Here is a 26,981-nt window from a genome sequence, read left to right as displayed (position 1 = left end):
GGGATTTTGTTCCATTTCAGAACAACCCTGTTCGCTAGGAAGTGTTTCCTAAGCGGCCTACGGATTCGACTCAAGTTCAGCTTCATGGAGTGTCCTCGAAGGTTTGTAGTCCGAGCGCGGTTGAAAATAGATTCCACCGTCGGGCTGTTGTACCAGCCCCCCAAGATTTTTTCGTTATTGCAATAAAGTTTAATATTTGTAAGGAATGTTTTCCCTTTAAATGAAATGTGAAATTTGCAATTGTTTTTCGCGACATTTCACTTTAAATTAAAACGTTTTAACATCGTAAGAAAATGGTTTGATTTCGCAATGCTTTTAAAAAAAATTCAAGTGAATTTTTACCTTATTTGCCTCTAAATGTTTATAAATAAGAAAAGTAAAACTGTAATTATTCATAACAATTTTATTTTTACAACTATAATGTATCAGAGTATATAAAGAATAACTTAAAACTACAATTATCACAGTAACATCAGGTAGGTAATTGTTTCAAAACTAATCTAATTTAAAACAACATTAAGCATGCTAACTGCCTAAAAGATCTTTATTATCCATATTATTTGGTTATAAGTACTACGTAAATACGAAAAGACATAATTATAGAACTACAACTTCATTTTTTTTTATTTTAAAGCAACAGGTTTTTAACAATATTCATCAAAATACTTAAACTGTAAATCTATCATTATCTTGTTTAATTTTACACTAATAATAATATTTCAGTTATTAAACAAAACTTAGAACATTTTTTACCATACACCGATAGGAGTTAGCTAATTAATATATTTTTTTTTCGTTTCCTTATTCTATAAAGGAAATTTTAACTAATATTTCTTCGTTATAATCAAAGTTAACCGAAATCTACATTTATAATGATAAATTTAATCAGTATTGTATACAAATTTTATTTTTATTTTTCTCATTATATATCTTAGTTAGTATCTATCCCCTGTAGAAAACCGATCAGCTCGTTTAAGTCATTAAAATAAATCGAATAATGAATCGAGAAAGTTTTAAGTTCTTGTGACTCCATATTAAAAACGAAATTAAACAGAAAGTTGATGTTACTAAATATTTTGACCAAAATGATCAGTGTACCTCACAGTGGCTTCTTCAGGTGAAAAAAATAGTATACTTCCGGTTGAAAAAAACACCTGAAGAGGTCACTCCAACAAAGAGTATTTCTTCTTCCTGAACAAACCACTGGAAGAACTAGTATTTCTTCCACTTAAAGGAACTTTTGGAAGAAGTAATATTCCTTCCACCAGAACAAGCCACTGGAAGAACTAGTGTTTCTTCCACCTAAAGCAACCATTGAAAGAAGAAATATTTCTTCCACCAGAACAAGCCACTGGAAGAACCAGTATTTCTTCCACCTAAAGAAATCACTGGAAGAAGTAATATACCTTCCACCAGAACAAACCACTGGAAGAACGAGTATTTTTCCAGCTAAAGAAACCATTAGAAGAACAAGCCACTGGAGGAAGTAGTATTTCTTCCACCTGAACAAACCACTGGAAGAACTAATACTTCTTCCACCTGAAGGAACCATTGGAAGAAATAATATTCCTTCCACCAGAACAAGCCACTGAAGGAAGTAATATTTCTTCCACCTTAAGAAGGCACTATAATAGAAGAAGTAGTACTTCTTCCACCTGAAGAAATATTACTTATTCAACTTAATCAAGCCAGTGGGAGAAGCAGTATTTCATCCATCTGAAAAAGCCACTGGTAGAACTAGTACTTGTTTTACCTAAAGTAAGTGGAAAGAGGTGTATTTGTTCAACTGTGTGGTGAAATGATCATTGTGCCCAATAAAATTATTTGCAACTTTAACTTTACGTTTAATTACGTTTTTCGCTTGTTTTGTCGGGATCATTTATTTTGCCATCAAAAGTTTTCCAATAATTCATCTAAGATTTACTTTTTAATAACAACAAAAGAATTAAAAGTTAACCCATCTCAGTCTTATAAAACATCTTCGTAACCACATCGTGACAATTAATATTTAATAAAATAAAACAAATAATAGTGGAATATTTTCACTAAATTATTTATTGGCTCCACAATATCGTTTGGATTGATAATAATCATCATATCAAGCCTCACAACAAGAAGCAAAACATTGAAGTTGGTTTTTTAGTGATATAAATAAACTTTATACCGTTACTGGATCTGATTTATACTCATATCTAAACTAAGGAGAAGAAATGGAAATTATTCAGGATATTCTATGCGTAAAGGTATCATAGATATTAAGGCACCTAATTAATGTGTCCTACAACAATTGCTTTTTTGGTTTATTGAAATGCAAAAACAATAATAAGAATTGGCACGGTTAGTACGCAAATAGTGTACAAAATTGTCCTTGGCTGACATTCGGAAATTACTATGAACTCTTCGTTCCACAACGATTCGTTGTTCATTACAGGCAGTTCCATAACGAGCCGTTCGTTTGAGAAAAATTTCAGATCCAAAGCACAAGAATTGGTTTTGTTCTCGCACATCATTACCGATTGAGAAACGTTATAAACGGTTTTTGTAAAATTGAACTGTACCCTGATGTAGTTGGTTTGGATTTCGTTTTCGCTGTTAAAAACGAAAAAATAGTAACCGTTTGTTGGAACCCTGTAACACAAAATAAAAATAAAATTACCCTTAGCGCAATTCAAGGATGAGCGACGTCGTTGTACATTTTGAGGTCTACAAGGTCTGTTCAAAAACTATCGCAAATTTTCAAAAATGTCCCCTTCAAAGTAATCCCCACCAGATACTATACACTTGTGCCAACGTTTTCTCCAATCCTCGAAGCACTTCAAATAGTCATTTTTGTGATCTTGTTCAGCTCCTCCGTCGATTCCGTCTTTATCTCCTCAATCGTTGCATAGCGTCGTCTTTTCATGGGCCTCTTCAGTTTCGGGAACAAGAAAAGTCACAGGGGGCCAGATCTGGCTGCAGCATTATTAAACTGTTGTTTTTGGCTAAAAATGCGCCCACAAGCAATGATGTGTGAACAGGGGCGTTATCATGGTGCGAAAGCCAATTTTTGTTCTTCCACAAATCTCCGCCCGTTTCTGGCTGATTGCTTCACGCAAATTACTTAGTTTCAGGTAATATTCCTTATTGACCGTTCTACCCTGTGGCAAGAAATCATGATGCATCACGCCCCTGAAATCGAAGAAAACTGTAAGCAAAACCTTCACATTCGACCTAACTTGACGCACTTTTTTCGATCTTGAGTCGTGCGGCAGCTTCCTTTGGGATGATTGAGCTTTGGTTTCCACGTCATAACCATAAATCCATGATTCGTCACCAGTTATGACCCCCTGGAACAAATTTGGGTCACCATGGACAGAGTCCAACAACTCCTTAGTAGTGTTAATGCGATACTGTTTTTGTTCGAAATTTTGGTACGAATTTCGCGGCGACCCGTCTCATATCCAAATCATTGGTAAAAATCGAATGGCAGGGGCCAATCGATATGAGTAGGTCCTCAGCAATTTTTCTAACGGTGATTCGACGATTGGTCAATGCTAAATACTTTCTTTACTTCATCAATATTTTAGTCTGTTGTTGACGTGCTCGGGCATCCGACACGCTCTTCTTCGTTCACATCTTCTCGGTCCTCTGATAACAATTTGTATCACCGATAAACGTTGCTTCGGTCCAAATTAGCTTCACCATATGCCACACTCAACATTCAGAATGCCTCCGCGCACTTTATTTTGTTTTTCAAACAAAATTTGATACAGATTCTTTGACCCATTTTTTGGAATAGTCAAAAATCGAAGACGAGCGAAAACACGTAACAGGTCAATTGAAAAGTCCCCGGCCTAAAATAGTAAAACAAATTTTTTTTGCAAAATTCGTTTTTTATATTCAAAATAATTCCCTTCAAGGGTGATACACTGATTATAGCGATCCTCCAACTTTTCGATACCATTTTTGTAGTACGATTTGTCCTTTGCTTCAAAATAGGCCTCAGTTTCGGCGATCACCTCTTCATTCGACGAAAATTTTTTCCCAACGAGCATTCTTTTGAGATCTGAGAACAGGAAGTAGTCGCTGGGGGCCAGATCTGGAGAATACGGTGGATGCGGAAGCAATTCGAAGCCCAATTCATGAATTTTTGCCATCGTTTTCACTGACTTGTGAGACGGTGCATTGTCTTGGTGAAGCAGGACTTTCTTTTTCTGCAAATGCGGTCGTTTCTCGGCGATTTCGTCCTTCAAACGGTCCAATAACGCTATGTAATAGTCGCTGTTGATGGTCCTTCCTTTTTCAAGGTAGTCAATGAAAATTATTCCACGCGCATCCCAAAATACAGACGCCATAACCTTGCCAGCCGACTGTTGCGTTTTTGCACGCTTTGGAGCGGGTTCATCGTGTGCAGTCCACTCCGATGACTGTCGATTGGACTTCGGAGTGAAATGATGGAGCCATGTTTCATCCATTGTCACATATCGACGCAAAAACTCGGGTTTATTACGCGTGATCATCTTCAAACACTGCTCTGAATCATCAACTCGTCGTTGTTTTTGGTCAAAAGTGAGCTCGCGCGGCACCCACTTTGCACAGAGCTTTCTCATACCCAAATATTCGTGAATGATGTGATGTATACGTTCCGTTGATATCTGTAGAGTGTCTGCTATTTCATTCAATTTCAATTTACGGTCATTCAAAATCATTTTGTGGATTTTTTTAATGTTTTCGTCCGTAACAGCCTCTTTTGGGCGTCCACTGCGTTCACCGTCTTCGGTGCTCATTTCACCACGTCTAAACTTAGCATACCAATCCTTGATGGTTGATTTTCCTGGGGCAGTGTCCGGAAATTCGTTATCAAGCCAAGTTTTTGCTTCAACTGTATTTTTTCCCTTCAAAAAGCAATATTTTATCAACACGCGAAATTCCTTTTTATCCATTTTTTTCACAATAACAAAAGTTGCTTCACTAAAAATGCTATAATTCACAAACTAATGATCCGACAGCCGTCAAATTTATAGACGCGTCTTTTGAAGGTTAGGACTAACTGAAAATCATATGGATTTAGTTCTGGTGCCGCCATCTATGTGTCAGGCCGGGGACTTTTCAATTGACCCTAGTACAAGCAAAGCAGCTGTCAAAAATTAACTGAACATTCACCATGGACGAACTTGTCAATATAAATGAGAGGCATGAGTGCGAACATAACGCCACAAAAAAATCGAAAATCGAATATACGTATCCCGCTGAAATTTAAAATTCGCCAAACTTTTTGAACAGACCTCGTACTGTCAGGTACTTGGCAAATTTTTTATTTTGCGTGGTTCAAGGATGATCCACGTCATTGTACATTTTGAAGTCCATATAACCCAAACTACCTTAGATTCCATAATAATCTTAATGCATATATTATATACTTTAAAATAGGAAAGAAAAGTAAAAAATGTCTCAAACCGCATATTAAGTGATGTTCAACGAAAAAAAAATTATTGCAAAAGCTCTCGAGTTGGACAAAGTAATACACACGTAAGGCAAAACATTCACCCAACATAGAAATTACACTTACACATAAGTTATGGTATTAGTAAGGTAGGCATCGTATATGTCCTTTGAATTTTTCGAGCACTGGGTGTGTGGCGTAAGAGGAAGATTTAAAATGAGTCCTGAACAGTTCAATAGGGCTTCTTCGGAACTTGAAAATGATGACCAGATTTCGCTGTTACTCATGTCGTTGGGCGTAGTTTCGTTTATCCTACCTTTAATTATCCCATCAACATCGACCTCCTATTTAAAACAAAAGTATGTAAATACAAATACAGGGTGACACAAAAAGTACGCAGTATGTTCATTCACTTTTCAAACAAAACTTGTTTCATATTTCAATACAACATCCTCTTTGTTATTTATATTTGATTTCCTATACAGTGTTCAAAAATAAAAAAAAAAATAGGGTTTCTTTCACATCCTGCATCGGCGATGGAAGAACCACCTCCATTTCAACAGTTCACTTAACACTTAGTTTAAAACAAAATCAGAGCGAGAAATTGGGCGATTTTTGGCATATTTTTGTTATATGTTGAAATAAGAATGAATTCGATCGAGTCCCGCACGTGTAAAATTTTGCTTATTTTATTTCATATTTACCTTCTGATGAATTTACAAAAATATGCACTAATTGCAAAATCAACAAATTGTCTAAGCCGATAACTCTCGTAAAGTTTAATACCTTGGATTATTTTTTATGAATTAATGCCTCTAATTAGTTATTTACTAAATATAGTTCTTATCAAAGTGACTTTCACATTTTATACACCAAAACAAAAATGTTCTCGTAATATGAGATACAAAACAGTGAACTTAATGTGTTTTGTATATAAGTATTAAGTAAATATTTGAGTATTAAATAATTCTGGATTGTGCTACTCTTGTTTTACGTTTATTAAGGTATTTAACACAATTGCAGGTATTAGGAATAAAATTTTCCAATGTAAACAACCAAACCGACGTGGTAAAAAAAGTAATATTGTTACTATGTCGGAAGCTACAGCTGCATTAATCCCATAAACACTTGCTAAAGAATATTTGATTAAAACCTTTACAAAAAAACATTGTCTATGTAGGTTCTATCTTCGTTAATTTAAAAAGGTAATTAACTTTAAGAAAGCCTGACAGTTGGGAACGTTTTGGCTTTGATTGACACATTTAATGACTAAAAATACTACATATACTTTGGGCAAAAATACCAGAATCTGTAGAATATTATCTATATGTAGGCTTTTTCTCGTGTCTAGGTGTTGGTTGATAAAAGGCTCGGGGTGATTTGATAAATATATAATAATATTAATAATGTAGAAAAACAACAACGAACATCAAACATCAAAACGAATAACAGAAATAAATATCAGGAACAACTTATTTACAATGTATCGCGTCTTCAAATGTACACGTCTTAATTAATAGCCAAAAATATGTCTTTCGTCTTTGATTTGGCAAAAATGCTCCGTCTAAATAAAATGTACCGTCTTACAGCAACGTGTTCGTACCTTGATCGTCTTTTACTCTCTCTACTCTGGTGGTCTCTCGCGTACCCCAACATGCACGCGAAGGTAAAAATAAATTATCGACCTACCACCACCTAACTGGTATCGCTATTGCACCTGGGCAAGCAACTATATATTATAATAATCCAAATCCTACATATATATGTAAATTTTTCGAATAATTATAAACAAAATTCAACTAAACCTTTGATTTTTTTCATTTTCTAATTATTTCTGAAGGGAGACCCCGCATATGTATTATTCTACTTTACTTGCCTCTTCTATTCCTAAATCTCGTTGCTCGTCGTGTAAAGTTAGTTCACTCATCAACGAATCCAAATCTTTTTTTCGCCTTTTGTGTACAGTCGATTTTGAATTTTCGTCCTCCAACTTTTTCTTGATAACCCGTTGATTCAGTTTTTCTAAAGCATGGTACTTTTTAGTTCCGAGTGACCCCAGCCTTCTGTATAATTCATCGATTATTTCATCGGACTCGGACTTCATTTGTTCGACCGTCGCGTAAACACCTTCTGAGGAGGTTTTCCCTTCTTCGAATGTGGTCAAACTCTCGAGGGTAGTACTTTCTACTTCTGGAGAAGTAATTTCTACTTCGCTTTTTACTGTTACGGTACGGTCTAAAGTGGAATCTGTTGATGTTGGATTTTTGTGTGTTTTGCTTTGAAAAATTTTTGATTTTATCTTATCTAATAGTGCAGTTTCCGATGATGTTAGTGCGTAAGTTTGAGAAGGATCCTGAAATATAAGCAAAATATTGTAAATTTAAACTAGTCTACCGTGAAAAAATAGTCCATTGTTATCATATTTCAACACATTTAATGATATGATTATGAATAGTATCTCAACAACAGAAACAATTGTTGAAGATCGTATAGTAATGTCTGTAACTGAAAATCACCGAGTGTTTTTAAAAACGGACGTAAGGACAAAAGGCAGATGGTATAAATATTGCAAAAATGAGATGTCTGAGCAGTGATATAAATTAATTTCCCAATAAAAAGAGTCATACGAGAATAAGAAGTTATGTTTTCATACCTGACTTAGCATATGCTGGATTTTCATGGTGTTTTTCTCGTTATTCTTGTAGCGATCGGCATGTTTGACTTCTTCCGGTTCGTTATTTTTCAGTTTCATAGATTGTCTCCGTTTGGTTTGTGTTTCGGTTTTCAACGCAAGAATTTGCAATATTTCCTTTAGTACTTTCGGATTTGCAGTATCAGAAATGTCCGTAGCAATTTCGTCAACAGCATGGAGTTGCTGGTCTGTTAAATGATGAGGATGGTGAAATTTCACCTACAAAATTTTTATTTTTCATTTACCGTTAGATTCGTAAAAACAATAGTGTATAAAATACTATAAGAAAGCAATTCGATCTTCTACTAAACATTATTTCCATTTCTTTCCTTTATCTATAAGGCGTAATTAATTATTAATAAAGCAAGCTAGATTTCTTCTAAATGTTAAAACAATTCTTCCCTTTTATTTGTTTTAAAACGATGCATAATTCGTTACAAATTTTCTTACCCCGCCTCTGTGTTTTTTCATCATTTTAGGGTTATTTGATATGGCTTTGCTGGCAGATTCTTGACTGCTTGCAAACGGCACCCCTTCGCGAATATTTTCCATTAATTCCTCTATTTCTTCTGAAGAATCGTCCCCGATGTAAGCACACTCATGTAGATTTTTATGACCTCGAATTACAATCAGTGACGCCCCAGGCCACCTATACTGAAACGCAAAATAAAAAAACAAAAAGAAAACCAAAACGCAACCCCTATACATATATCGCGTCGACGAAAAGCATTGATATTATTTTTGAATAGACCAATTTTCCTTATGCAATTAAGACACCCCAAGCATGAAGAGCTGGTTGGAGACTATTGGAAGCAGAAACAGGAGATAAGAGGGGTAGAGGTAGACCTAGATTAGTTCACAAATAATTAAGGATGTAGGATATTCTAGTTTTAAGGAGATGCGAGGTGTAACTCAGGATAAGAAGGGGTGGAGGTGCATGTCCAACCCACAGCTTACATCGACCACTAATTGTCGCCAGTCGACTTTAGAGTATAAAACCCCACAAAGGCTAAGTTTTCAACACAAAGGAAGTAGCTGCTTCCAGTTTTAAGCAGCTAGAACGGACTGCTACCAGAGCTTATGACTCGAAGGGGTTTGTATACCTACTGTCCTCCGCATCTGGTGGTGATCACAAGTGGCAGAGTGAGCAATCAACCTTCAATGCTTAGGAAAAATTGAAGTTAAATGATTACTCTATTTTTAAAGAAACGAAGTAACGTTTTATAAGTGCTTTGAACTATATTTAATAAACATGGATTAGGTAACTACAGTCTGTAATACGTAGATAGAATAAATGAGTCGAATAACTTATTCGTTGCTAATCATATCTCAACATTGAATGATACCAAATCAATCGAAGGACAATGGGGTACCAACGTTTAAAGGTTGGTATGGTCATAGTGACCTCCCGAGTGCGGATGTTAATTGGTGAACTTTTGGCCTGATATTGTCAAGTATTTTTTTTGATATGATGGCTTATAATATGTTGTTGACTAACTGACTGAGAATTTTTAAGTCGTAATCCGTTCTATTTGGACATCAAGGTTTTTATGAGTTAACTATGGCTTTTAATCTTTGAGTGTGCTGTTTGATGTCCCATCATTAACATTCAATCATACTTCAAAGAAGGCTTTATTTTGATAGTGCAAAGTTCGTGGGTTTAACAAAATTAGCTCTCAGAATGATAACGACAAAAACTATTTATTTACACTAATTATTGATGTATCACAATTTACTGTGCTATTTATTTTACTGCTACCACTGTCAATTTATTTTCCGATTCACTTCTGCAACGGTCAATTTATTTCTTCCTCTCGGCGATCTTCCTTTAAATACACTTTTGTTTACTTTCGGGAACCTTCTCGAAACGTCCGGAAAGTTTCTTTTTTCTTTGAACTGTTTTAACTGCTTTCCCAGAACGCAGGTACGACACACACATTTACAAATACGGCGCACATGAAAAAAGGCGCCCGCGGCCTGTCGGCGAATCGATAAGCCGTTCACGCACACGTGTGCCCGATCGCACACAAACACACTCGTGCTCGCTACAATAGGTTTAGTATCAAATAAAGTGAGAATGATTAGAATCCCATTTATTTGACTTTGAAATCGTCCATATGTTCTATCTGTAGAAGCTGAGATTTTTAGGACCTATTGAAAAACTTTACGAAGGAAGTCGAAGACAAAAGCTACTTTTAAGTATTTGCTGTGAAATTGTCAAGGGATTTTAGGAAATACAAATAGAAAATCTTAGTATTATTTCTCTGTGTACTTACCTCGAGCAAACAGATATCGTAATGGAAGAACCTTTTAATAAATAAAATCCCCAATATTCCTTCATATCGTCGTCTAGCTCTAGATGACGTTCCATTGATACATTTTTAACTTTATCGGCTAATTTCGGCTCATTTGGTAACAAGAATGCATTAAAAGTTGTATTTACTTTTACTAATTGTCTCTAAAAGTCAATACGTATTATGCATTATTAAACTCTAGAATCTAGGGTCTAGATATACATAATTAATATTGTGTGTGATCGATATTCGAATAGTTTACTTTATTTAATATAAGAAGAAAAAAGGTTTTGAATCAACCTGATCGGAAACATTCGACTACAAAATCGTCATTACTTATATAAAATTCATCCAAGTTAAGATGTTTTCTACTGCTACAAATTATAAATTAATTAAAACGAGACTTCGCCTTCCTAACAATAATAAACACAGACTTTAAGTTTCATTCTTTTATGGTAAATACCGAAATAACAAAAGAAATAGTAAATTTCTTGCTCTTTAAGTATCTTTTTTTAATTTGTAATATCTGTAATAGTTTTCGACATCTTCGCAAAAAACTGAATCCTTTTTTACACCACTAAATTGTTAACAACTTTTATTTACCATAGTTTCAAGTAAAGACGATGTAGGATTCCTAAAAAGGGTACTTATTGACTAGACTGAAATCAGACCTCTCGTCAAAAATAACAAAAGAAATCGATACTGAATTACTTTTCGGTTATAATGTAAAGCTTTATAAAAGATTCTATTTAAGAAAAATGAAATTTTACGTCTTTAAAGTTAGTTAATGTTAACATTTTTAAAACGATATACATTTCTATATAACATTTAACGTGGATTACAACGATTTTTTTTGTTACAATGAGCATATTATGCGGTATAAAAAATTGAATAACAGTAAAAGAATACCTGGCACCATACAGTAGACACCTTATTATCAAGTAGTCTCATATCAGACATGGCGAATGGATAGAGCTGGTCGCCATATACATGGTACCTTAAATATAGCGGTAATGCAACTAATATAATGGGTAGAAGAATGCTCAGTAAACAAAGCCGTACTAATCTTAAAGGACCCTTAAAAGATCTGGGTTTACGTTTGCAGTAGGACTGCTGATGTTTAAGGGGGCATTCTGGAAACAATAAACACAAATAAATCTAGGGGACAATCTTAAAATTAGCCAATAAAGGGAAGTAAATAAATTGGAATTATACTGATTAAAAAAATACCAATTCACACCTGTAAGGTTCCTCATATTTATATAATAACTCAGTTTAGATACAAAAAAGCCCTCTAGCATCTACAGAAATTCTTGTAACATTTACTCAGGTTACCTGGATTATTGTAATCGGTTAAACGTTTTCATGTTGCATACAAAAGTAAATTGACCACATATGCATTATCATTAAATATATGATTATAGTCCATTAAATAAAGAAGAAAACTGTTTAAAATAAAGTAAAGCTGTTACTTCCGCAAGGGCGGTTTTTATAATTGTTAATGACAATCACTAAAGTAAAACGATTACACCGATAACGAAAACATAAACATAAATAACATTATGAAGACGTGAGTAAACATATTCGGAAGCTACATTGTTAAAGATATCAGTGTTAGGAAAACGATTCTGTGCTTGTCTCAATTCTGAGTATCTAAAAAATTTTGGCGGTACATTCATCGGAATTGGACCTTTCGATCCAAAGCTATCGGCAATTATGTGGACTTAGTACGAAGGCGCAGACGGGCCAGATTCAGAACTCTAGGTCAAAAATTTACCACGTAGTTTGAAAGTCAAACGAATCCTAGCTGGGCTCATCGCGCAGTCTCATCTGCTACTGATAAAAGATTCGAAATTTGTAATAATTTTGGAAACTTCTTTCCTTTAAAATTAACTCTGTCTTATTCACAAAGGGACGGGTCAACTACTTGTGAATGGGTTTTTGAGATATCTTTAACAGTTCGCCAGAAATATTGTCCTAAACGTTTAGTCCTCGATTTCAATATTGTAGCTTAGCCCCAACATTTTCAATACAGATAACCGTAAAGCGGTACTACGTAGGAAGACAATTCTGGATTTATTTCAATCGTAGATATCTCTAAAAAATTTTGGTAGCACTGTCACTGGAATCGGACATTCCAATCCAAAATTATCGGCAATCTTGTGGACTTAGAAAAACAACAGTATGAAAGTGAGGGAAAATAGAGGAGATTAAGTCGGTTGTAGCTCAAGGTCGGACTGTCCAGTTTCAGAAATCTTTAGGTCAAAAATTAGTTTAGAAGTCGAACGAATCCTAGCTGCGATCATCGCACTATTTCTTTTGCTACTGATAGAAAATTCAAAATTTTTAATAATTTTGGAAACTTCTTTCCTTTAAAATTAACTCTGTCTTATTCACGAAGGGACAGGTCAACTACCTGTGAATGGGTTTTTACGATATCTTTAGCACTTTAGCAGTTCGACAGGAATATTGTCCTAAACGTTTAGCCCTCGATTTCAATATTGTAGCAAGACTACAACATTTTCAACAGTAAAACGGTACGACATAGGAAGACGATTCTAGGTTTATTTCAATCGTAGGTATCTCTAGAAAATTTTGGTATTACTCTCACCAGAATCGGACTTTTCAATCCAAAATTATCGATCGGCAATTTTGTGGACTTAGGAAAACAACAGTACGAAAGTAAGGAAAATAGCGGGGATTTGGCCGGTTGTAGCTGAAGCCCGGACTGTCCAGTTTCAGAACTCTTTAGGTCAAAAATTTGCCATGTCTTTTGGGCTTCGAACAAGTCTTGGCTGGTGTCGTATCGCTGCCGAGTTATACATTTTTAACCGCCATACCCATGACCTCACATCTTTTAAATTGACTGTGTTATACAGTAGCTGGAAAACTGTAGGTATTTTTAGAAAAAAATTTTCAAAGGTGGATGTTGCATCTCTCCGCGAATGTCATAAGATGCCTGCGGTCACATTTGGCATTGACAAGAAATTTTTAAATTTCTTTCAAAATTAACTATTTCCTATTCAAATGTTTGTGAACAAATTTTTGCACTATCTTTAATAGTTCGCTAAGTGTACTCTGCTAAACATTCAATTAGTCGTCGACTTCAATAAAGCATTCATTTCAATTGCAGGCAAAAACTCATATGGTCCATAGTTTTTTTCGCCTACTTTTAATTTAAGTTAAGAGTAAGCCATATTCTTTAAAGGTTGTAGATTTTTTTCCAATATTGCCACTTGAATATCAGGTAGAAATTTTCTGTAATCACTGAAACTGGAATAAATGAAACTAAATAAACCAACATTTGCAAATTGAAATTTCTGAGCCAAACAACTGTTCCAGCAGTAATGAAAAATAAACATAAAATACAGCAATCCTATGGGATTTTTGCAAATATAGAAAAGCACTGATGAGTCATTATTTCTCTGGTGGTTTTAAAACGAAAAAGGTATTTGGTAATACACACCAGTAAAAAATTTTTCGGTATAATTGTAATGTAAAATCGTTTATAAAGTTATTTAAAATTACAGTATTCTGTCTTCAATACAGATTTACATGTATTTCGTTCATGCTACTTCTAAAACCATTAAAGAATAAAACGTTCTTGTCTTGTTTAACGCATTTCTATTGTAACGTCTGTTATAAGAAATGTTTATTGTGTAAGCCGTCATATTAATTACTTAATGAACATTTTATGTCATTATGAACAATTGACTTTCAAATGTTTTGTTATCAGAATAGTTAAGTTCGCACGTGTTCTTTTATGTTTTATGTTGTAAAAGACAAAACGAGTCAAAATTCAGTGTACTTATTTTTGAATAATTTCAATTTACCAAACGGCGCACTTATTGTTTAAATAATAAACGTTTTCATGTTGCATACAAAAGTAAATTGACCACATATGCATTATCATTAAATATATGATTATAGTCCATTAAATAAAGAAGAAAACTGTTTAAAATAAAGTAAAGCTGTTACTTCCGCAAGGGCGGTTTTTATAATTGTTAATGACAATCACTAAAGTAAAACGATTACACCGATAACGAAAACATAAACATAAATAACATTATGAAGACGTGAGTAAACATATTCGGAAGCTACATTGTTAAAGATATCAGTGTTAGGAAAACGATTCTGTGCTTGTCTCAATTCTGAGTATCTAAAAAATTTTGGCGGTACATTCATCGGAATTGGACCTTTCGATCCAAAGCTATCGGCAATTATGTGGACTTAGTACGAAGGCGCAGACGGGCCAGATTCAGAACTCTAGGTCAAAAATTTACCACGTAGTTTGAAAGTCAAACGAATCCTAGCTGGGCNCTGAGATTGGAATAAGCATGTTTAGCCCAATAGTTTGTTTTTAAAATGTGATAAACAAGTTAATGACCCTACGCAGACTTTAAAAAATTCTTCGGAACCAGTGTGTGATAATCCTGCTATACTAATTCATAAAAATTAAAGAAATCCTAAATAGGCACAAAACCAACATATTACGAACAATTGATGACATAATAGATAAACAGTACAGAAAAGGTTTCGTTTTGCCATAAGTATCTTATACGAGACAAATATATAAATAAAATTTGAAAACAAAGTGGGTCAGACGGTAAACAAGGGCAATTCAGTGTCCTTATTCAAAAATGAGATAACTCTTCAAAGTGTAGCAACCTACAATAAATAACACATCACTAATTTAATATTGAAGTTAGTGTTATCGGATCAAACTGAAATATTTCATGTATTATCTTTTCTGTTTAAATAAAATAATCAAAATTTAATAATATGTCTTCAACTACATTCTTCATGTAATACATTCTTCCTTTGTCTACTAATATACTTTTAGTAAGTGATAGAAATACTGGTGTGCATAATTAAAATTTTTTCTTTGTTGAAAATTAAATAAACTGAAACTAAATAATTTCAAAGAATCTGCCTAATATACCTTAAATACATATAATTATTCTTTTGTATAAATTTATTTGTTTGTTTCTTGCATATTTTCTTAATGATAACATTAATCTGTACTTAACACTCACCTTCAATGCTACTCCTGTTTTCCATTTTTTTAAGAAAAAAGATGACGAACTCACTGAATTAGCACATTATTAATCAAGATAGTAAGTACTTTTTCCAAATTATTAGACAGTCGGCATATTTACGTCTCATTTCAAATTATTAATCTGTTTTAACACAGGCATATAATAAAAATTAGAAGAAGCGCAATGATCTAACGTTGATGCACTGTACACCTACTACTATTTGTGCTTAAGTTTATCAAATACATATCTACTTTTACGAATTATCTATCTCCCTCCAATAAAATAATAAAGAGAAAGTAATCTTCAGCCGAAGTAATAAATCACACCCTTCTTTATTTTACCAGAATTAAATAATTTTAATAAGTACATGCATTTAAATATATTCATAAATATCATCCGTTTATCATTTAATACCATTATGTGTATAATTTATACAGTATTTTGTATAAATAATAATTAACAATACTTTATACCATAATTGCGCCGACTTACTTCATAGTCTATTTGTTTTTGCAAAACATTTTAACGTAGTATCACGAAATCTTTTATTGTTTTATATACCTTCTTATATTATTATTTATCTAGTACATAAACCAGAAATAATTTTGTTGCTAACGTTAAGCAATTGTTCATGGCAAATTGTTAATTAATGTGGTGATTAAAGACTACCTGTCATTAGGTAAAACGTAAACGTGTTAGGAAATGTCTAGGGGTTTTCCACGTTTTCATTTACAAAAGGTCGATCGTTAGCAGACTTAATCGATAGTTATTTATTTGTACGTAAAACGAGAATTCTAATGAAAAAAAAAATAATAATAATACATGCAAATGTGCAATAGAAAATTGTCTTTACAATTCAAACAAAACATAAAAACATTAATTTTTAATTGCCAACAAAGTTGAAAAAAGATACTTATTAGGAAAAAAATAATTAAAAATGTTTCCACCTTCTAAAACTAAACAAACGTATCAATTTCATTTATGATTAACAAGCAACTTATGCTAAAACATTAATAGTACCACATACTGCCTTTTAACATTTTTTTGGTTGTTTGTATGGCAGTGTGTTTGTAGTCAATTAGACCCGCTTTTCTTTAGAACTATAAATAGAATTAAAACAATGTGATACACATATATAATGAACGAATAAATCTTTATTCATCAAATTAATACTACTGAAATTTGAAACTACGATACTTTCACTGTCAAAATCCTTTACGTAGAATTTGAGGAAATTGCAAGTCAACAAATAGAGAACAAGGTCAGTGTTTAAAGAAAGCTTGTTAAAATTTTCTAAAATTTTCGAACCTTAAATACATTTACTGCTAGTAATCTGTATTTCAATATAGTTTAATAGGGGAGCGATGTAGATTTCGTTTGAGTTCATTAGTAGTTTTCTTCAGCTGACGTCATGTGACGTCACATATCACACAGAAACGCATTCATCAAAAATGAACTATTGGGCGTCACGCTAATGATATTTATTAAGGGAGACATGCCCATTACGTCTATAAAATATTTTTTTTTATGTGAAAGGAAAATAAAGTTTATTTTGAATTTATAAAAAGTATGATTTTGTTTTTTGAAAAAGTACATTTACTGCTGTCTTTCACGTATTGCATATTTATTTGTAGACATAAACAGTAGTAGGTATTCTTGACAAACAAGTGCATTTGTTCCTAATCGAATGTTAGTGTTATTTGAAATATTCTTTTGCAAATATTATATATAAAAAAATTTATGAGTGCTGTCAGCACAAGGCAAAATAGTATTATGTAAATGAAAGTTAGTATCAGCAATTTCTTATGCTGAAGTTACGATGTTTTGCATACCTATTTACAAACAATTCCTTTAAATTTTAATCATTGAATACTATACATCTATGAAAAAACCATAATGGCCGACATCAGTGACAATGCGACAACAATTGAAAAAGAATGATGGCCGACAACTGCAACAATTAGAAAAGAATGATGGCCGACAACTGCAACAATTAGAAAAGAATGATGGCCGACACTACGTCATAGTGGAGCAATAAAAATGGCCGGGGGCAAAGGGAAAGCTAGTACATATATAAAAAAAATCTGGCAGTATATTGTGTATTTGAAACAATAATATTATGTTCATCCCTTCATTGTATTTGAAGGGTAGTTCGCCTCTTGGAGTCTATTCAGGTAACATTTATACTCTTTTTATATAAAAAAGCGATTATGATACACATTTTTAGAATATGACTGACCAAATCTCTTTTTTCAGGTGTTAGCAGTAGAGCACCAAGGGTAAGTGATTTTTTCAAACGTTTATCGCTAATAATTTTTAACAGTATTGCCCCGGTTATTAATTAATTCTCCACATCTTGATGTACAATTCTCAACTGACAAGATAATAATTTTATCTACATAATTAATTCGGAAATAGTGTTTTAGTAGACCGCAGATGAAAAATGTTCATTAAAAAGAGTGCGGAACGATCGGTCACTCACACTCACACATGTGTGACTTTTACGTGCGTCATAAGAATGCATGTACATATTTTCGTAAAATTTTGCACGAAAAAGTTCGAATTCTTACGTATATATTATTGTAAATAGTATCAAATGAAAAGTATATCACTGCACACATGACTAAAGTACAGAAATGTTTTAAGTAAAATTGTCGCTGACCTTCCACGCGGGGGTCCAACCTCCTTTTTACTTACGAATAAGTAAAATATGCCATATATAGTGAGTAGCATTGGTATGAAAATTAAGGCGTTATAGAATTTACCTTCTTTATTACAATTACGTACTTATAAGATTAAATTAACAGCACTAATTTTAGATAACATAAGTTATAAAAATATCGACCAATTTTAATTATGTATTTACAAAATAATTAAATCTTATCTAATATTCTTTCTGAAAAATTACTACTGCGTTTTAGATTTCTTTTTATCTTCTCCACGTCTCCTTTTATTTAAAGGATTTCTTGGATCATAAATTTCGAACCAATCATCCCCCTTCATGTTCGCGTCTTTGGCCAAAGTAGGTGTCGGTTCTTTAAAGTGAAGTTTATGTGCCAACCTAAACAGAATTACAAATAAAAAATGATTTTTATTTTTCAAATGTATATTTTACCAGTTCTCATCGTCATCGTCATCATTATCATTTTCATTTATTTCCGCAGTTACAGTACTTTCAGCAGTTTCTACATCTTCATTTTCTGATTGTTTTTCCTTAACACTGGACAGTTTCTGCTTAAATTTCTCTAAGAGTTTTAAAGTAAATTGTTCCCGTCCAGCTCCTTTCTTAGGGAGTTCTTTCTTTTGTTCTTTATACTTTTTGTAATCATTATGATACTCTTGAAGGATTTCACTTTTTTCTTCCTCTTGTTTCTTTTCTTCAGTCTCAATCTGATTTTTTCGTAATTTGTTTTTATGATATTCTCTTTTAACATTCTCAATTTCTTTCTGTATTTCTTCTCTGTAAGTTTCAATATTAATGCACTAATCTCATAAATAGAAACATTATAGAAGCAACTGTTAAACGAGAGCCGCAAATATTGCAAGTGTTAACGTGTTTTACTTATTACAACTAATACTAGATGTTTTTTTTTTCTTTTAAAGTCACTGGCATGTTTTAAAAATATGGAATTTTAGAGGGCCCGCAACTACTAAAATTAGTGCCTACATTATAAAATTTATCAATCAAAACATACTTCTTCCGTTTTCTTTCTTCTTCTGGATCTTCATCCTCAAAATATGACCTCTTAATGGAAGGTTTCTCTTCTTTTTTATCGCTTTGTTTAGAATGAAGTTTATCCTCGTTTTTAATATCCCTTTTCAGTTTTTTTCTTATCTTTTCTAACTGCACTAAAGGATCTGATTCTGTTTCCTCTTCATTTCTTTCTGTTTCTTGTACCTTTTCAATAGTTTCAGAACTAAGTTTAGGGTCATCTAAAAATGAACTATCATACAGAAAAACAATATGAAATTGATATTTCTATACACATACCTAGAATATCATGAGTAGATTTTCCTTTTCCTGCAAATTTTTCATTAACTTTTACATTTTCTTCTTCGTCTTCTTCAGCTTCTTCACCAAATGATAGCAATTTAAAATTCCTGCAATAAATGGTCACAAGTAAAAATCACATTTACTAAATTAGTTCTATCTTCTTACTTCACACCTGGTACTTTTTCCTTCTTCTTCTTTTTCTCTTCTTTTACTTCTTTAATACGTGGTACAATATCTGGAAATGGATTATGCAGAACTTCTGTCTTTATGATTTTGTGTGGATACTCTGGTCTCTCTCCTACAATTAGTCCTTCTTCCAATTTAAGCATATTGAAGAGAGTTTCTCCTGTTACTTTTCCAAATAAAGTGTGCTTATTTTGTAACTCGGCAGCAGGGCCAAGAGTAAAGAAAAATTGTGACCCATTGTCATCTTTGCCTGCATTTGCCATGGCCAAAAGACCTCTTCTTGTAAAACGAAGTCTTTGATGAAACTCGTCTTTAAAAGGTTCTCCATAAATTGATTCACCTCCAGTACCATCACCACTAGGATCCCCTCCTTGTACAATAAAGCCTTTTACTACTCTATGAAAAATAGTTCCATCATAATACCCTTCCATGCATAGTTGAATAAAATTACGGCAAGCTTTAGGGGTCTCTTTTGCCCATAATTCTACATCGATATCTCCTACAGTTGTCTTAAGAAGTACCTGAAGAAAAAGTTATTTAAACAATATCATACTGTATGAAATATAATTAATTACCTTTCCTGATGTAGGTGGTTCTAAAATATAGATGTTACTCATCTTTAATTAAATTTATTTATAAAACCACACAAAAATTATACATATAACAGGAAACGTCAAACTTTTAGGTTACAAAATTTGTTTACTGATTGTCATCTGTCAAGTTTGGCATCTGATGATTAAGAACTTTTAGCCAACGATTTTTCTACAATAAATTAGGATAATCTTTATTCTATAGCGCTAACAAATGCCTATTTAAAAAATTTGATTATGGAAAATATTTTTTTTAAGTCATTCTTATATATATAACTTTCTATTGTGTTATAAAAAAATCAATTTCGGAGCAACGGTGTTTTCATAGGGGAGGCAAAATTTACAACTCTACCTAACATTTGCAGCTGCCACTTATACATAGTGTAAGGGATAGCTTTTCAATAACTAAAAGAGTATGATCTTAATAATCTTAACAAGGTTTTTGTTCATAAAATTTTGTTTATTCAATGAAACCAACTTGAAATTTGAAGTAAAAAAAGTTTTATCGTGTATTTCGTTGAATAACATTGAGTAGCTAAATAATTTGAAAATTATTCACAATAACAGGAGTAATAGGTACGACTTTCTGGAAGAATTTCACAAAAAAGAATATATTTAAATTATTGTAGATTTGTTAGTTGATATCCTAGAGTGGGCCAGGAAGCTTTTAAGGTGTTCCTGGCCAACCTACACCACACTCCCCTCCCCTCTTTGCTGTGCCAATAGATATTAATGATAAATAAAAATAAGGCACCAACTAACGTAATTGTGAATCATCTTTTCGTATTTTATTCATGAATAAAATAGTGCAGAATTATCATTTTCGTGATTACTTCTTTATTTAAAAAAATTAAGGTCACTTGTAATGTTGCTTTTTAGTTTTCTAATAAAAATACAAATTTCTTCAACTGCATTTACTTACATATCTTTTTTGATCAACTGCAAATACATAAATATTTTGTCTAAATTTTACAATCAATACCATGCACAGTAAGACAGATCTGTCATCTTCAAAGCGGGGCAATGATGAGAACAATTTTTCAACAACCAATAAAGATAGAATAACGAAAATGGCTACAGAGATTTAATAATAATAAAAATAGTGTACAATAACATGCAGTATTTACAAGGACAAACCAAAGTCTGAAAAAAAATCGCCGTTGCTTTACTCGGTGATATTACGATGATTTATTTTTGACGATTTCGTTAAATCAAGACAGATGAAGAGTGTTTTTCCAAGAAATAATTATTTAAAAGGCCAATTAATACAACATAGAGTTACAAATTTACGATTGCGAGTATAAAAAAGTTGGTGCGACAGAAGCCACTGATAACACACGGCTTACAAGAAAAAGCGATGTAGTCAATTGTCCAATCAATACTCGTCCTCTTCGCCAGGTAAACCTTCCGCTTCATCCGGAGGAGCAAATCCTTCCTAAAATTCACAAACAAGACACTAAGCATTGTAATGGAAGTATTATCTCTGTACATTTAATTTTAATTTTTACTAAAATTACAAAAAGAGAAAAAACAACACCGTTTAAAAAACACGTCACATTCTTATTTAGGATTTTGAAAGATTAATATTTTCAATACGCCACAACTTTTAAAATAGGCACTGAACGAACTAGTTTTAAAGAAAAGTTATAGAGGAAATTTTTCAAGATAAAAATATGCCCCCATTATTTTTGATTTCGTTAATTGCTAAATACAATTCCTTTATTAGAAAGCATACCTCTGTTGCATAGAGAACATCCAAAATCTTTTGAATGATCGGATTGTTTTCATCATTTTCCTGGCACATCACCTCAATGTCTCTCAATTTACCAAAATAGAAGTCCCTCTCTTTCTCCAAACCTTCAACGCTCATCTAAAAATACAATTTACATTTACTATTCTACTTCTGTTTTGTATGTAATAGTCGATTATCTCAAATTATTACCTTTAATTCCAAAATTTGGTTTGATAACTCTTCTATTTTGCTGGCATTTGCGTCTCCACGACTGTTCACATTCGATAGCGGTTTCGGTTTTGCAGCAGCGTTCACCTTGGTCGGCACTAAAATTTCAGAAAACGCTTATAACTTAAAAAACAATTTTTAAATTAACATTATTCTAGCATTAAACTAATTTTGCACTTAAGCTGAAATTTATATAAAACTGTAGTTTATGAAATTATTTAATTTGTCACAGATCGTTAGAGTAGGGTTTCATCTAACATTGACTCTTTAAAACCATGCAATTTAACCCCCACCTAAAAATTAATAACTAATACAAGAAAGACGTGTATACATATGATTTAGATAAGTGGAAATAATATTGATAATGCCAATTAGATAATATCCAAATTTTCTGTTTGGCTCAATCTAAAATATAACATGCAACATGGAACATGATTAACAACAGTTTTTGACAAACACCTCTGACAGACAATACGTGATAAAAAATTACCCCTTTTTAATATCAACACATACAATGTTTTTACTATTTTTATAGTTACACAGAGTAAACAGAATGGAGAAAACGATTCTTACTTTGACTTCTTTGCGCCGATAATTCTGAAGATGGGGGGCCTGTTGACACTATGGCTTTAAAATCAGGAATTAACAACACACATAAAACAAAAAAAATTGCAAAGTTAGCAATGAAAAGTCTAATCCAAAAATTTTATCTTTAAATATTATTAGAGCAACTCAAGGTAACACGAATTAATTAGTTGCATATAGGCAGTTGATAACGTTAAAAATGAAGTATTTCAAATTTATCGATATTATTAATAATAATTTAGTGTAATATAAATGCAATGCATTTTCTGTGGCAAACAAACATTCGAAAAATAGCATTCAGGGAATGATTATTGCGATTTCAAAACAAAACTGACAAACAATGGTAATAAAAAAATCAATCAGCAAGCACAAATATATACGTAGAACACCAAAAAATCGCAACGTACTGGCTTTACCAACGGGTTTTTTAGTGGGCGAGTTTAGTTGAGAACGCTTTGTGAGCATCGTGGCTCCCCTCGGCGCCGCCCCGCCGGAACCCCCCAGCATCTCCCCGTTTCGCATGCCCAGTGGGTCATAAGCTTCTCCTTTATAGTTAGCATCGAAGAATTTCTTAAACCATTGAAGGAACTCGAAATTGTCTTGGAAGCGTCCCTTAACCAGCCTGTCTATAGGCACTATCTACCAGGAGGCAATTAAAAAAAGTAAAATAAAATTGCGTGCAAAAATAGTGGTAAAAGAAAATATATTAAAAAAATATGAACAAAAGACTGTAGCGATAGCCTCCAAACGCCAGAACTGCCAACTGCTCTCTGCTCTCAGGCTAAATATTTACAATTAAAAATTGCAATGTTTACAATATTCCGTTAGTTACAATTTTTTCCAAGTAATAATAATGAAAATTTAAAATAAAAATAAATTTAATTTTCTTTTGGGAACATGTTGTAAATATTGCAAAAATAACACAATAAGAAACGTTTGTGTAATGAACATAAGACGATTATGCAGAGTGCGCAGTGCAAATTAAAACGAGCAACGTTAAAGGGTATAATAATAACATGCAAGACAGTCGCTGTACATGTTACATTTTTACCCTGTCTAGGAGTGGCGTGGTACTGCTTGGAGGCCATGTGGTGTTGCTGTGGGTGATGGTGATGTGGTTGCATGAGGCCGCCATGGTCGTGCATCCCCGAACCCAGAGCAATGTGGCCACGGGCCTCCAACGCATTGTACTCATTACCGTCGTAATTCGCGTCAAAGAATTTCTTGAACCACTGCAAAAACTCGAAGTTATCTTGAAAACGGCCCTTTATTAACCTGTCCACTGGAATTACCTGCGGAACGGTAGCGAAAGTACCAAAAACACATACATCGGTTATCGCTACTAATTCAAAAAAATGTACATAATGATGAATAAAAGAATGTTAAGCAAGTAGGTATATGTATAACGGATACAAAAGTATTAACTTATTTTGCCATTTGGAATTTAACTTTAAATTCAGAAAACGCTTCACTGATCATATTATAAGGAAAGGAACTCTATAGGAACTCAACTTTCCTTAAATCAGACTCGACCTTCGATTCATCATATTTATTAATTATTGTACTGCTCAGCAGGGTGTTTAAATATCACAGCCTAAAAAGGAACTCACTGCAAAAAGCAGGAATTCTACTTTTCAGATCATCTTCGCCTTTTAATCATCTTTGCCATCAGTACAAAAATATACCCTTATAAATAAAACTGACAATTATACAGCTATAATACAAAATTTCACTCTTACCTTATCCACACCCATTTTCTTAAACGAGGCCTGTAAAACTTTGAAATTCTGAATATACTCATGTTCTAAATTTGTTCGAAATTTGACTTTTTTTAATTGCACAGAGCCTGGAAAGAGCATGTCCATGAATTGGCAGTAAGCTGCTCCTGTGCATAACTCTTCAATTTTTTGAAAGTGACTTTGAAGACAGTCATTCACCCAAGCTAACATATCATGACGAGAAAGATTTTCAGCAGAAACACTTGTATTGTAAACATTTACAGCCATTTTCCTGTATAACAAAATACGTTTTAAATAACTTTTAAAAATACTTCCCTCTTCCCAACGACATAAATGAAATTGAAATATGAAAGAAAACACGAAAAAAAAAATAAAAACAATGACAATATCGGGCGTCATTCACTACAAGTTAGAAATGTGACTTGAGTAAAATTATAAACAAAATATTTATAACAGTACTTAGTACTTACAATGCTAATTATTTTAACTATAATTTGGACCACAATACCGTTACAATACGAAATTTAATCAAGAAAGAAAAATTCGAAACTGTCAAACAACGAATTTCAGTTAGCAAGGCATTTTATTTTAAAACAAATGCCTACTACATGAAAAAAATCACGGAATTACTGTAATCTAAAAAAAATTCTAAACAAGCAAAGGAAATCTAAAAATATAAATCATGCATAAGGGGTAAAAAACGAAGAATAATACATGTAACCTATTACGACCTAGAGTATTAATATATCAAAGTTACTTGTAAAAATGCTTTTTCTAAACCACAAAACAAATTTAATTTAAATATTTCTTACCTTTAGAATAAAAAATTACTGTTTTTCTTATAAAATATAATGCCGGGAGGGGTTCAACCGCTAAAAGTGACACCGAACACGAAAAGAATTTGAAGATACCAAATAACAAAACTTAAATTTACCAATTCTGATGTTCCATCTAAATAAGTTGTCATGTTGTCCAACATTATTTAAAGTTGCATTCTATTGTAATATGCTGAGGCTTATAATTTATCCTCAAATGATCAACAATATTTACTAGATATTTCATATCGAAATTTAATTAAAAATTTCATTTAATTTGTTATATGGTATAGATGGAAATGTTCTTTTTTATCAATAAAACTTTATTACGTATTGAAAAAAATATAAAAAATAAACTATATCGAAAATTTATTGCTTAATTGATTTCAAAAATCAAAAGTTTGAATTTGAAACAACATAATCAAATGTGACCGGCAATCAAAAAACAGTATATACTAAATATTATTTAGTTTGATATTATTCGATTCAAATAACTATATCAGTTAATGCAGTGAACACTTCCAATTCGTATTATTGAATTTGTAACTGTCAAATTAACCCAAATTATAAATATTATAACCTAAAATTACCGTTAAGTTGCGTAGATTAACAGTATGTAGGAATAAAACAAAAAACTGTTGTATTGCTTTCGACGATGTCTAGGAATCCAAATACTTTGATGACTATCAATAATGATGACCAGTTCGATTTTTTGTTTAAAATAGTACTTATAGGCGACTGTGGCACTGGTAAAACGTGTGTGGTTCAAAGATTTAAAAATGGAACTTTTATTGAAAGACATGGTAATACAATAGGAGTGGATTTTTCAATGAAAACAGTAATGGTTGAAGGAAAACGTGTTAAGGTACTACAATGTTACTTACAACTAGAAACAATACTATAACTGCTTGTATGCATAGAATTCTATCAAGCATTGTGGCTTTATTCTAGCTTCAAATTTGGGATACTGCAGGCCAAGAGCGATTTCGTACTATAACTCAGAGTTATTATAGATCTGCTAATGGCGTAATTATAGTCTATGATATTACAAAAAGGTCTTCATTTTTATCAGTAGCAAGGTGGGTGGAGGAAGTTAGAAGGTACTCTGGAAGTACAGTTTTAATGGCACTGGTAGGAAACAAAGCCGATTTAGAGAATTTAAGAGAAGTAGAATTCGAAGAAGCTGAGGCAATGTGTCAATACATGCCTGAAGTTCTTTTTGTACTAGAAGCAAGTGCAAAAGATAATACAAATATTGAAGATGCCTTTTTATGTCTTGCAACTGAACTAAAGGTAAAAAGGCTTAAAATAGATATTTATAAATTTAAAGTCTCAGGCTATTCAGTTGCATAATTAATAGTTGTTTACAGAGACGTCATGACAATGGGATGTTGGAATTTGATGAAGAACAAACTGTTCGTTTAGGTCAAAGTCACTCAATTTCAAAGTGCAGTGGTTGCAAGAATATTTTCTAATTAGTGGTTTTATTCTATAAAGTGCCTTATTTTACTTTAGTTCCTTACAAATGCTTTATTTATTTAAAGAAATCGCTCTTGAGACTGCAACAATTAATGAGAATCTCTGAGCTACATACAAGCTCATAAAACGAATGTTATCTATGAAAGATAGAGTGTTATCTATATAAACATATATAAATTATATTCA

The 26,981-nt window shown here is 32.6% G+C and overlaps 3 protein-coding genes across 10 annotated transcripts; 1 reads left to right on the top strand and 2 right to left on the bottom strand.

Annotated features, from left to right (window-relative positions):
• Window positions 1–2,268: 2,268 nt before the first annotated feature.
• LOC108739157 lies at window positions 2,269–20,348 on the bottom strand. The gene is made up of 14 exons (XM_018472910.1): window positions 20,203–20,348; window positions 19,607–20,148; window positions 19,439–19,548; window positions 19,143–19,380; window positions 18,563–18,907; window positions 18,356–18,508; window positions 15,445–15,497; window positions 11,318–11,541; window positions 10,391–10,572; window positions 8,565–8,763; window positions 8,076–8,333; window positions 7,299–7,775; window positions 5,549–5,766; window positions 2,269–2,628 (listed from the first exon to the last, which is right to left on the bottom strand). Exons 1-14 carry the CDS (start codon window positions 20,242–20,244, stop codon window positions 2,301–2,303), a joined length of 3,369 nt encoding a protein of 1,122 aa, XP_018328412.1. The 5' UTR covers window positions 20,245–20,348; the 3' UTR covers window positions 2,269–2,300.
• Window positions 20,349–21,116: 768 nt separating this feature from the next.
• LOC108739184 (microtubule-associated protein RP/EB family member 1) lies at window positions 21,117–25,423 on the bottom strand. Of its 8 annotated transcripts, none has more exons than XM_018472961.1 (7): window positions 25,314–25,423; window positions 24,502–24,772; window positions 23,814–24,054; window positions 22,751–22,789; window positions 22,160–22,275; window positions 21,953–22,087; window positions 21,117–21,652 (listed from the first exon to the last, which is right to left on the bottom strand). In XM_018472961.1, exons 2-7 carry the CDS (start codon window positions 24,766–24,768, stop codon window positions 21,593–21,595), a joined length of 858 nt encoding a protein of 285 aa, XP_018328463.1. In that variant the 5' UTR covers window positions 24,769–24,772; window positions 25,314–25,423; the 3' UTR covers window positions 21,117–21,592. The 8 variants fall into 8 exon arrangements, with proteins under 8 accessions (XP_018328463.1, XP_018328461.1, XP_018328465.1 ...); XM_018472959.1 differs by lacking the exon at window positions 23,814–24,054 and adding an exon at window positions 23,170–23,401 and having other exon boundaries at window positions 22,751–22,804; XM_018472963.2 differs by lacking the exon at window positions 23,814–24,054 and adding an exon at window positions 23,170–23,401.
• A 444-nt stretch (window positions 25,424–25,867) lies between these two features.
• LOC108739165 (ras-related protein Rab-43) lies at window positions 25,868–26,975 on the top strand. Its single transcript, XM_018472917.2, has 3 exons — window positions 25,868–26,181; window positions 26,268–26,609; window positions 26,687–26,975. The coding sequence occupies exons 1-3, from the start codon at window positions 25,972–25,974 to the stop codon at window positions 26,789–26,791; spliced, it is 657 nt and encodes a 218-aa protein (XP_018328419.1). The 5' UTR covers window positions 25,868–25,971; the 3' UTR covers window positions 26,792–26,975.
• Window positions 26,976–26,981: the final 6 nt, after the last annotated feature.

Source organism: Agrilus planipennis, unplaced genomic scaffold, assembly GCF_000699045.2.
Source record: "Agrilus planipennis isolate EAB-ADULT unplaced genomic scaffold, Apla_2.0 scaffold220, whole genome shotgun sequence".
NCBI lineage: Eukaryota > Metazoa > Arthropoda > Insecta > Coleoptera > Buprestidae > Agrilus > Agrilus planipennis.
This window is presented reverse-complemented; position numbering and strand designations above follow the sequence as displayed.

What these genes read in the sequence shown, in the direction of transcription:
- LOC108739165 (XM_018472917.2), top strand. Translation starts at nt 25,972, where the DNA reads ATGTCTAGGAATCCAAATACTTTGATGACTATCAATAATGATGACCAG. An exon ending in TTGAAGGAAAACGTGTTAAG is followed by an intron (nt 26,182 to 26,267) that starts GTACTACAATGT and finishes GCTTTATTCTAG; the next exon opens with CTTCAAATTTGGGATACTGC. An exon ending in GTCTTGCAACTGAACTAAAG is followed by an intron (nt 26,610 to 26,686) that starts GTAAAAAGGCTT and finishes AGTTGTTTACAG; the next exon opens with AGACGTCATGACAATGGGAT.
- LOC108739157 (XM_018472910.1), bottom strand. Translation starts at nt 20,244, where the DNA reads ATGAGTAACATCTATATTTTAGAACCACCTACATCAGGAAAG. An exon ending in ATCTACTCATGATATTCTAG is followed by an intron (nt 19,381 to 19,438) that starts GTATGTGTATAG and finishes GTTCATTTTTAG; the next exon opens with ATGACCCTAAACTTAGTTCT. An exon ending in ACGATATCTGTTTGCTCGAG is followed by an intron (nt 8,764 to 10,390) that starts GTAAGTACACAG and finishes GTTTCAGTATAG; the next exon opens with GTGGCCTGGGGCGTCACTGA.
- LOC108739184 (XM_018472959.1), bottom strand. Translation starts at nt 24,768, where the DNA reads ATGGCTGTAAATGTTTACAATACAAGTGTTTCTGCTGAAAATCTTTCT. An exon ending in AAAACCCGTTGGTAAAGCCA is followed by an intron (nt 22,805 to 23,169) that starts GTACGTTGCGAT and finishes CTGATTTTAAAG; the next exon opens with CCATAGTGTCAACAGGCCCC. An exon ending in ATCGGCGCAAAGAAGTCAAA is followed by an intron (nt 22,276 to 22,750) that starts GTAAGAATCGTT and finishes CTGAAATTTTAG; the next exon opens with TGCCGACCAAGGTGAACGCT.